General features: G+C 42.9%; 1 protein-coding gene across 1 annotated transcript in view; it reads right to left on the minus strand.

The window, feature by feature from the left end:
* LOC138753087 (uncharacterized) overlaps nt 1-12,209 on the minus strand; it is a 967,433-nt gene that overhangs the window by 747,157 nt on the left and 208,067 nt on the right. The window contains exon 2 of the mRNA XM_069915678.1: nt 5,355-5,513. Within this exon, the coding sequence (XP_069771779.1) occupies nt 5,355-5,513 (159 nt within the window). The remainder of the gene's footprint in view (nt 1-5,354; nt 5,514-12,209) is intronic.

Consider the following 12,209-nt stretch of genomic DNA (forward strand, 5'->3'; position numbering starts at 1 on the left):
CTTATGTATTGGAACCATAGAATATTACAGCACAGAAACAGGCCCTTCTAGACTGTGCTGAACTATTTTTCTGCCCAGTCCCACTGACCTACACCCAGTTCATAGCCCTCCATATCTCTCTCATTCATGTACCTGTCCAAATTCATCTTAAATGTTATTCACCACTTCAGCTGAAAGCTTGTTCCACACTGCCACCACTCTCTGTGAGTTCCACCTCATGTCCCCACTAAACTTTTCCCCTTTCATCCTTAACTCGTGTCCTCTGGTTTACATCTCACCTACCCTTAGTGAAACAGATCTACCTACATTTGTCCTGACTATACACTTCAAAGAGTTAAATTTCCCTTCGTTCTTCTACACTCCAGGGGGAAAAAAAACCTATCCTGTTTAATCTTTTCCTGTAACTCATCTCCCTGTCTGGGCAACATCCTAGTAAATCTTCTCTGCACTCTTTCTATCTTATTGATATCTTTTCCTGTAGTTAGGTGACTAAAACTGAACAGAATACTCCAAATATGGCCTCAACAATGTCTTTAACATAGCATCCCAATTCCAATACACAAAACTTTGATTCATGAAAGCTAATATGTCTAAAGAGGTCTTTACAATCCTATTTACCTATGATGCCACTTTCAGCAAAGTATTTATCTATATTCCCAGATCCCTTTGTTCTACTACACTACTTAGTGCCCGACCATTTAGCATGTATGTCCTTTCTTGGTTTGTCCTTCCAAAATGTAACACCTCACACTTGTCTCCATTCAAATCCCTCTGCCATTTTTTTAGTCTATTTTTACAGCTGGTCCAGATCCCTCTGCAAACTTTGAAAACCCTCCTCACTGTCCACAACACCTGCAATCTTAGTGTCATCTGCAAACTTGCTGATCCAATTTACCACATTATCCTGCAGATAACTGATAAAGACAACAAACAACAATGATCTCAGCATCGATCCCTCAGGCCACCACTCGTCTGAGAAGCAATTATCCACCACCACTCTCTGGTTTCTCCAGCATAACCAATATCCAATCCAGTTTACTACATCACCATGAATACCGAGCGTCTGAACCTTCCTGACTGGGATCTTGTCAAAGGCCTTACTAAAGTCCATGTGGACAACATCCACGCCTTTCCTTCATCAACTTTCCTGGTAACATTCTTGAAAAACTCTGTCAGATTGGTTAAACATGATCTATCACACACAAAATCATGTTGACTAACCCTAATCATTCCATGGCTATCCACATATTTGTATATTCGATCTCTTAGAATTCCTTCCAATAATTTACCTACCACTGACGTCAGACTCACCGGCCTATAATTTCCAGGGTTATTTTTTGAACCTTTTTTTAAACACATGAACAACATGAGCTACCCTCCAATAAAAATTAAACAATCATTTTCATATATTATGCAAATGAATATTAAAAAAAACTCTGCTAGTACGTAATTTATTGAGAGCAAGGTGATCCCTATAATTCAGGTTATTATGGGGTCGTGGTGAACTGGTACACATTTTTGAATTTAGTGGCAATTTACCCTGAGAGACCTCTTCCTCAAATACAAGTGATGGCTCCTTCCTAATGCTACTCTTCCATTAAGGTTAAGGAGGAACATCATCAGACTAATTTTTTTCTTTGTGTTTTATCTAATTCCTTATGTGTTTTAGGTACAAGAGCAGTAAGCATTTCACTGGGGTACTTTCATAAAACTATGCTCCCAGCATGGAACTTTTGTCAGCAGACAAAAGCATTCACTGACAATGACCATCAATGCAATGGCAGCACCTGAATCTTTCTTCCAAATTCCATCCCTGAAAGAAAACTGCCCTCAGAACAGTGATAACTGAATTATAAGGAAAACACCAGGTACCTAAATCTACAAATTTATTTTTCACATGTCTGTTCTTGGGTTTAGGGTGCCCATTTAATGTCCATTCCAATGCCCCTGAGTTGAGTGGAGAAGAAGGTAAGAGACAATCACCTCTACAGGTCTAAAGTTACACAGCGGCCAGACCTGATAAGAATGACAAATTTCCTTTCCCTTCCAAAGGAATGGACTAGTCGGGTCTTCAGAATAATTAACTAATTTCATTACTCAGAACGGCTATTTTTAATTTCAAATGTATTTAATTGCTTGATTAATGAGAAATCTGATGAGATTCAAACACATGTCTCTGGATCAATGGTCCAGGTCTCTTGGATACTACTCAGAAAAGGAAATACAATGCGATTGTAAGGCCATAAAAGAAAACAACAAGTAAGGTACTCAAGAGGCTGAATTCCCAATTTGGATACATTTCAAAGTATGATTTTGTTAGATTATCCTTTATACTCGATAAATTTTCTACATGAGAAAAATATTGTCTCCTAACTTCCCATTTAAGCTTCTGTTATTTTTGCTCTTTTGTACATTGTGCTCTTTCACAAAAGAAACAAAGAGATATATTTGATAATGTGATCATTCAAAGCATTAAAAACTTGTAATGCATTTCAGATCAATTCAGTCTTAATTACAATAATGCTTACATTTCACAGGTTGTGCACGTGATAAATTTGAACAAAAATTGACTGATTTAATGTACTTATAGCTCTCTATTTTCAAACATAGATCAGCTGAAACCATTGATCAAACAAGGAGCAATTTGATCCTGTCTTTAACCAAGAGAGACTTTGGACTCTTAGCGAAATGAAAAAATAAAGTGGTGACATGAGGGAGTGATAATGTCTCGCCAAAGGCATCTGTTGTAAAACAAATCACTGAGCTGTTCAATCAACTGTATCAATGCTCTATCAGTCCCTGTGTTCCAAACAAATCAGAACACAAGGCAGCAAAGATTTGGGTCAATAAGCTTAGGCGATTTACACATAACTCCTCGAGCAAGGTAGAAACAAAGTCATATTGGCTTTTTTTTCCCTCGGTTTTGTGCATCCAGCTTCCGTCAGTCCGGAGAACTCCAAATGTCAATAATATGCTCTACAGCTAAGATCATTTAAAGAGCTCAAATTCATAATCCTCACAAAAAAATGTACAGTGGCTTTGTGGATTTTGATTTTAAACAACACAAAGGCAAAGTGATCAAGGTACAGGCATTGAGTATTGATGGGTCAAAAGGAATTCACACATTGGTATGGGATCTAGCACTGCTGCAGAAAGACAGACTATTGACTAAAAAGGTTTGAAGGCCAGACAAAAACTAGTGCCTGATTAGAAAATGTATGACACAAGCTATTGAAAGGTATCAGATGAAGAACCTGCAGCAAGGATACTGGAAAAGCTTAATTACTCTCAAAATGTAACAAAAAGTGGAATAGGAGTCATTTCACTGTTATCATGCAGTTGTTACTGGGAACATCAAAACAATGAGGAGAGTAAATTAAATTCCAATAACTATTACAAATTGTCTGTCAGGAAACTGAATAACATACCTCACATGTGTGCATCCCAACTAAGTTTTACAAGAATATAGGGGTGTTAGCACTCTGAGGCATCAATGTTAGCTCAACGCTATCACAGCACCATCAACCCACGTTCGAATCCGGCGCTGTCTGCAGAGGTTTTCTACTAGCACTCCAGTTCCCTTCCACTCTTCAAAACATACAGGGGCTTTAGATTGATTGATGTATTTGGGTGGCATGGGTTTGTGGGATGGAAGAGCCAGTTATCTTGCTGTATGTCTAATTTAAACATTTAAACCTCTTTTATCCAGACTTCCACATGGATTACAGACTTCATATTTTGTCGTAACCTGTGGAAAGTCCTTCAGTGCTTTATTTAGGGGATCCGAATACATTGAATATTTGTTGATGGTCAATGGGAAGAAATAAAAGAGCAGCTTTTGCATCTCCTCTGAGTGTATTGGAAGAAGCTGTGAAAAGGGAGTGAATACTCGTGGGGATGAGAGAATGGACCAAAGTGTTGCAGGTGGAACTGTCCCGTTGTTATGCTAAAAGGGGAGCCAGTGTGGAATGTGTGACTGGTGGTGGCAACACACTGGAGTCAGAACCATTGAACATGATGATAATGGAATGGGAGGCAATCTGACATATGTAGGAGGAGAGGGCTGGGAGTCAAGTTGCCGGAAATGGACGAGACACATTTGTGTGTGACATCTAGAAGGGTGATGAGTAAGACACATTTAAGGAATAAATAGATGGTATTCGCATGGAATATATCATCACAGAAGGTGGGAAAAGGTCAGGTCAAGAGAGGTCAGAGAGCCAATGGGCTTGCAATGATGGAGGTGAAAAAAGGCAAGCGAGGAAATTCAGAGATGCACCATAAGAAAGTGAGTTGGTGATGATGCTTCTCAAAATTGGATTGAATCATACTTTGCACAAAAAGTTGAGTGGTTGCACAAAGCCAATCATCTAAGCCCTAGGAGATCTCTGCAAGGGTTCCTTAGGGCAGTGCTCTTACCCACCATCTTCAGCTGCTTCAATAGAAAGCCACAAATTTGTTGATGATAACGTAATGTTCAATTCCTTTCAAAATAGCCCAGATAATGAAACAATTCATGCTCACCTGCAGCAAGACCTGGAATGATAAATGACTCAATAGAGGACACAATGTGGAAACAGCACTGAGGCATAGTGAACCAGGTTCAGGCATGAGAATGTGAAGCAGAGCAGCAATGCACTCTTTAACAGAACTTGAGTGAAATACCAATGTTAAAAAAAGAATCTCCACAACATTCAAATAGCTGTCTCTAATGTAGAACTTGTGTATTGTGTATTGCGTCCAGTTTTGGTCTCCAATTTTGAGGAAGGACATACTAGCTATAGAGGGTGTGCAGCGCAGATTTACAAGGTTAGTTCCAGGGATGGCGGGGTTGACATATGCTGAAAGGCTAGAAAAACTGGACTTGTATCCGATGGAGTTTAGAAGGATGAGGGGGGACATGATTGAGGTATACAAAATCATCAGGGGGATAGACAGGGTGAAGTCGGATTACTTGTTCCCAATGATGGGGGAGACGAGGACTAGAGGGCCTAGTTTAAGAATACAGGGTAGGCCCTTTAGGACGGAGATGAGAAAGCATTTTTTTACCCAGAGAAGTGTGAATCTGTGGAATGCTCTGCCACAGAGGGTGGTAGAGGCAGATTCGCTGATTATGTTCAAAAGAGAGTTAGATAAGACTCTAGTGGACAAAGGAGTTAAGGGTTATGGGGATAAGGCTGGAAAGGGGTACTGATAGTAGTGATCAGCCATGATCTGTAAAATGGCGGTGCTGGCTCGACGGGCCGAAGGGCCTACTCCAGCTCCTATTGTCTATTGTCTATTTCAGTAATGTTCTAAAAGACCCTGGAGCAGTAACAATATCTGTGGTGGTAAAATGGGCTGGCTCTAGTTACCTTTATTGCAGTAATATCCTGTTTCTTCACAGCTTAGATTTTCGGACCCATATTCTGCCGAGAAGTTTTCTTCCTGTGTGTAGTCTCCTCCATTGATTGCATTGTTTTCTTCAGACACACACTCTTCCTCGTTATCTTCAACTGTGTCTTCCAGTGGTCCTGTTAGAAAAGAAAGCGGCTGTTACACTACATGCAAAAATCATAACTCCTAAAGCGTGCGCAACAGAGTATTTTCCACTTCTCAATGACTATGTTAGGAATATTGCAACTGCAAGACACTGTGGAGTGAGTCCCTCTAGCAGCATCTGCCATTTTTGTCATCTAACTTTGTTGAATCAATAACTTTGCACCACAAAACCATAAGACATAGGTAGACTATTCAGCCCATTGAGTCTGACCTGCTATTTAATCATGAGCTGATTTATTTTCCCACAGCCCCACTGCCTGGCCTTCTCCCATAACCTTTGATGCCCTGGCTAAACAAGAACCTATCAATCTCTGTCTTAAATACACCCAATGACCTGGCCTCCACAACTGCCCTGAGCAACAAGTTCCACAGATTTACCACCTTCTGGCTGAGGAAATTCCTCTGTGTCTCTGTTCTAAGTGGATGCACTTCAATCCTGAATGTTACTTTTTTAATTTATTATTATGTGACAAAGCTCTGTATTATCTTAGCTTTATAACCCATTTCCTCAGTCTTATAAATAATGTCAATAAGTGAGGCCAATCACAGATCTTTACAGGATATCTCACATCATCAGTACCTTCTACAAGTTCACAGACAAGACATTTTCGATTTACTACTGTAGACACCTTTCCAAAAATTCAATGAGATTCACCAACCAACCAATCACTTCTAAATCTCTGCTGATCTTTTCTGATCAGCTGAATTTTTTTCAGTTTTATTGCACATTCTAGCAATGGCCTAACAGCAGACATCTAGTCAGCTCGACCATAACATTCTATGCTATCATTCTTACAGAGAATGTTCCAATCGAAATGACAACCCCTTGACTGAGAAAAATTCCCCACATCATTTGTTCTCTTCTTCCCTTTTCAAAGCAATTTCATTCTTTAGTAAAGAGGACACTGGAGGAACGGCTGAAGTTAAGCAGCCTCAAAGAGCAATGGGAATAGTCGACATTTCAAATCGAGACCATGCATCAGCGGGTCAATACAGGGTTTTATTACCTTTGCCTGCACAAATGCTGCCTGATACCCTTCGTCCCCGCAGTAGTTTGTTTTTAGCTCTAGATTCTTTTTTTTCTGAATATTTTATTTTTGATTTTCATGGACTCACAAAATTCAACAAACTATTCAATCTTTCCAACATTCGTATGCAGATAGAGAGTCTGTGTTTATCCACTCCCACATACGGCTGAAAATAGTCAATTAATATTGATACAAATGCCAGCGTGGCAACGACCTTGACAGAAACCTAGGAAGAAGAAAAACCCAGGAATGATGATGACTAAATAACACTCACGCCATCTGTGCCATGTCCCGTTCTGTTAGTCACACTCATTTCCCTGCTGAGGACTGTTTGCAATTGTGCTTTGCAATGAAGAGACTTGAAGCCAGTAGTTTAGAAACAACCAAGAACTTTATTCAAGAAATGCAAATGCCATACACCCCGCGGGAGAGTCTGGAGGAGCTCTAGATTCAATTGACACGCATCACTGCTGGTCCCGTCCCTGCACAATGCGCGGGCCCAAGTACGATGGCCCCAATGTGATTCCAACGGGCAAGAACAGCCAACTGTAGCAGCTGTCTGCCCCCCCCCCTTTCGTTAGTTGACCCTTGTGCATCGTGGAACGCCAGCAAAGATTTTAACACAGTAAAACAGCAGTAACATGGAGCAATGATTATTTACACTCCAATCCCATACATGGTATACCACAGGCACCAAAGTCCTCTTATACGTGGCGCAGAGGCCAGTCAGTCCATGTACTTGGGGTTGGGCCTACAATACAGCCAGCTCATGTTCGATGCAGCCCATCAAATGAGCTGGAGGGCTGCGGCACCTCATCCTGAGTACTCTCCTCTGCTGCGGTCTCAGGATAAGTGTCCTCAGTTTCTATGGCTTTAGCTGGAGACCGTTCCTCACCCAGGGGTTCCTTTCCAGGTCATCTGGAATGGTTACAGTAGATTTTTGTGGTCTCTGAGGTGTGCTGCTCCATGGGCAACTCTCCAGGTCAACACGTGGTGGTGTAAAGGTGAGTTGGATTGTAGCGGGATGGCTCTGGTACTCCTTCCCCTCGGACAAGACGAGGTATGATCAAGGCTCTTCGCAAACTTTCATCACCACTGCAGGGTGGTCACATCCCTGCGGGGTTTGCATGCGTACAACCTGACCCTGTTGAAGTGGAGAGAGAGACTGGCTGGACCTATCATAATATCTCTTTTGTGCCAATCTCCTATTGAGGAGCTGTGCCTGGATGGATTCCAGCCTTATGGGTGTGGGCTTTAATAATTTTATGGAGATCAGGATGGTCAAGCAAGTCTTCTATGACATCAGCTGTTGTGCCAGAAAGCCCAGGGTATTGTCTTGGGGTATATTCCTTAGTTGAGGAGGTTCAGGAACACATCCGTTTTGTCCCAGTGCAACCTCTCCAATAACTCTTTTGCACTGCGGACCGACCACTCTCTCGGCCAAGCCATTGGACTGGGGATACATGCCAGCAAAGTCTCTCAATTTCTGACTAGAAAATTGGGTGGCATGTGCATCAGAAAATGGCACTTAAACTTCGTTATCACTGTAGTTGCAGTAGCCTCCTTGAGTAGATCAATCTCGAACCAGAGTCGACTACCACCAGGTACTGCTGCCAGTTCCATTCAAAAAGATCTGTGGCAACAGTTGACCAGGGTAAGTCCGGCACAGGATGAACCTGCAGGGGCTCTTTGGCCTGGTGGGGCTTGGTACTGTTGCATAGTCCTGGACATGGTCGGTGGTATCTTCAGTCAATCCTGGCCAGAAAATGACATCTCTAGCCCTGCGCTTCATTACTTCAATGCCTGGGTGACCCCTGTGGAGAGTTATGATGTACGTGGCTTGTAGTCACTTGGGCATGACTGGCCTCTGGCCTTTCATAAAATCGTCGACAACCAGTTTATCCCTGAATGGGAAGAATGGTTGGATTGCTGCTGGCAGGGCCCTTTGCCTCTCTGGTCAGCCAGTCCTGATGTAAGCACTTAGGGCATCTAAATGCTGTCCTCGGCGCTATGGGTCCAGAGTTCATCCAGCCAGGATGAACAGATATAGGAGACGGCTATCACATTATATGAATCTGCCGCTTCAGCCAATCATGCTGTGCTTTTACTGGGGGCCCTCGACAGGGCATCAACCAAGAGCATTTCCTTGCCTGTCTTGTGGACTAGCTGTAAGTTACATCTCTGTAGCTGGGGTTTTGCCAGCGCCACATGGATAGGCTTGTTGATAATAGTCACTAGGGGAAGATGATCTGTTTCATTGGTTATTGGTCTACCATAAATGTAATCATTAAATTTGGAGCATGAAAACACCATGGCCAGCAACTCCTTCTCTATTTGGGCGTAGCTTGTGTCAGTGTCATTTAAGGATCTGGATGCATATGTCACTGGCCTATCGTCCTGGAGGCATGCTGCTCTTAACCATGCTGCAAGGCATCACATGTTAGTAACACCAGCCGTTTAATGTCATAATAAGCAAGAACCAAGGGCCGGTCAAATGTTGTTTGAGGGAGTCAACCACTTTCTGCTGGTGGTCCTCCGAAGCCCACTCCACGTCCCTGAGGTGCCTGAGTGGAGCGGTCAGCTCGTTGGCATTAGGAATAAATTTTCCAAGATAGTTTGCCATTCCAAGAAACCTCTGAAACGGTGCTACATTGGTGGGCATCAGCATATCATTTATGGCCTTGGTCTTGGTAATATCAGCCTTGAGACCTTGAGACCTATGTCCTATGTACCCCATCTGGTCCAGGCAGAACCTGCATTTCTTGGATTAAGTCTAACATTCACCTTCTTTGCTCTGTCCAGTACCTTTTTTAGGTTAGCATCATGCTCTATAACCATCTTGCCACTGACCAGGATATCAGCAATGATGATGGTGCATGGGTAATTGGCAAAGATTTGTTTTATCAAGCGCTAGATGATTTCACTGGCCGAGTTTATACCATAGGGCATTCTTAAAAATCATCCAGCGTAGAAAACACCATTGCGCCAGCCTCGACAGTTCGCATGGGATGGTGGGGTCTTTTGAGTGCCATGTTTAGATCTCTGGGGTTGATGCATATTCTGATTTAAATGGCGTCCTTATTTTTTTGCCACTACCATCGAGGACACCCATTCGATTGGCTTGGACACCAGAGTTATCACCCCTAGACATTCCATTTGGTCTAGTTCCACTTTGACTTTGCCCTTCATAGCCACCCGAATCCTGTGAGCCGGGCAGACTACTGGTTGCACTTCGGGGCCCAGTCGCATGGAATGGGTGACCGGTAGCTTCCCCAGGTCATTGCTGAAACCTCCTTGTATTTGGAGTGGAATGACTCCTAAAAACCTCCTGATGACAGGCTGATTTGGTGGACTTCTGTACTGAATGACACAAGACCAAGTTCCATGCAGGCACTGATGCCAAGTAACGGGATTAAATTTTCCTTCATGATAAAGTATGTGAGGACATGCTCCCTCCATAGGCCATGGGGCTTGTAAACTTGCTGCTTGACTGGAGCTTTTTCTTATACCTCAGCCAGTTGAAGACTTTGAGGGGCATCACATTGCACTTAGCCCCTGTATCCATTTTAATTTCTGTCCTTACGCCATTGGCCATCATCGAGACAAACGCCTCGCTGTTTCTTCTTACACTAAAGCGTGACGGGCCTCTTGTTCTAGTAGACAAACTGTCTATAAAGTATTCATCGTCTGAACTGTCCCTTTCCTATTCTGGCACCACAAAGGCAATGGATATTTGTTGCCTGCTTCGTGCTTTCACTCTCCCAATGTTCCTACACATTTTTCTATACTGGTTCCATTTGGTCCAATTCCTGCACTGTTGTCTAAAGGCTGGGCACAGTTCCCTCCTGGAAACATGATCTGTTCCATAGTTGCAGGGTGCCCACTCCGCGGGGCGTTATGGACAACTCACCTGGGTCCTATTGCCGAATTCCCATCGGTGGCTATTGCTAGGCATACTCATCTGCCAATGGCTGCTTAACACGGCATTCCACCAATGACAGCTACTGGATGTAATTTGAAGTGCATCAATGCTCGTAGCCCATGATTGAAGACTCAGTGGCCGTTTGGTATTATCCTCGGGAGTTTCCTGGGCGAGGCACTTTGAAACTGCGTTAGTAAGTGTAACCTCAGTGTCTTGATGCAGAGTCTCGTGAAATTATTTTCTAGGATGCCGCACATCATGCAGACTTTGATGAGTGCGCCAAATTTGCAAGTTTTTACCCTTAGCCTTAAGGCGCTAACATACAATTGGATTGATTTCCCAGGCTTCTGGTGCGCATATTAAATCTGTGCCTCTCCATGGTCACATTAATCTTGGGGCTACACATGGCTCCGAACTTGTGCTTAAGGCACTTGGGGTTTACCCTGGACTCGGCGGGTTGAATCACGCGGTCCCTTTCATGAACTTCTTTGACATAAATGAATGCCCTCTCCCTTTCAATGACCTCTGGGCCGGGAAAATTCAGCCAAATATCTGCTTTATGAGTTGATGACCCCATGCGCAGCAGCTATAAAAATATCACAGTCTTGCTTGAATCTTCGCCACTGTTCTCCTATGTTGCCATCGAAGAGGAACAGGTCCGGATGTCTTAAGCCGTCTGCCATAATGGCAACCGAAAACGTGACTTACTCACTGCATCAGCTGTGATCGATGGCTTCAAACTTGGTTCCTGTCGATCCCACTTCTGACACCATGTTTCCAATTGTGCTTTGCAACGAAGAGACTTGAAGCCAGTAGTTTAAAAACAACCAAGAACTTTATTAAAGAAATACAAATGGCATATACCCCACGGGAGAGTCTGGAGAAGCTCCTGTTCCCAGCCAGCACTAGATTCAATTGACATGCTTCAATGCTGGTCCCACACCTGCACAATACGCAGGCCCAAGTATGGTGGCCCCAACACGATTCTAATGGGGCAAGAACAGCCGATTACTGTGGCTGTCTACAGGGACGGATTGTTACAGTACCCCTATTTTGAGGGGGGAGTGAATTAATCTGTTGCTTTCATTTCTTGCAAAATCACTGATTTTGAATGAGATGGCTATGAAGGATATCAGATTCATTTCTTGTCATCTTCCAAAGTTCCACAGTCCCTAAATTATTTCCCACAGGTTGAAAGTAGGCAAAGTAACGATGCTTTTTAAGAAAAGAGGAAGAAAGAAAACAGGGTGATATAGACTGACTTCAGCGAAAGAGAAAATTCAGGAATCTATTATCACAGAAATAGTAACAGGAAAATAATACAGTAAAATCTCCAGTATCCGGCACCTAAGGGGATCGTGCACACCAGATATGCAAATCTTCAAGTTGACTGAGACACACTCTTACAATGCCTAATGACACCCCTGCATTAAAAATACACAGCTTAAAAGACAAAAAAGTGCAAAATGTAAAGTATTTTGAAAAAACATCAGTATTATAGACCTTATGTGAAGTTTACTTTAATCAGGTAATTCCCAATAAAAAATCTAAATTCAAACCTGGTCACTGGTGCCATAAAATGTTGTCAAGATGGGGTTGGGGGCTGGGGTTGGGGTTAGGAAGTGTAGGCATTGCTGTGACTTCCTGACTAATGGGGAGGTCATCCTATATATGCCCACCAAGGAATTTTGTGCTCTCCACTCTCTCTCTTTCCACGA

Source organism: Narcine bancroftii, chromosome 2 (genome assembly GCF_036971445.1).
Source record: "Narcine bancroftii isolate sNarBan1 chromosome 2, sNarBan1.hap1, whole genome shotgun sequence".
NCBI lineage: Eukaryota > Metazoa > Chordata > Chondrichthyes > Torpediniformes > Narcinidae > Narcine > Narcine bancroftii.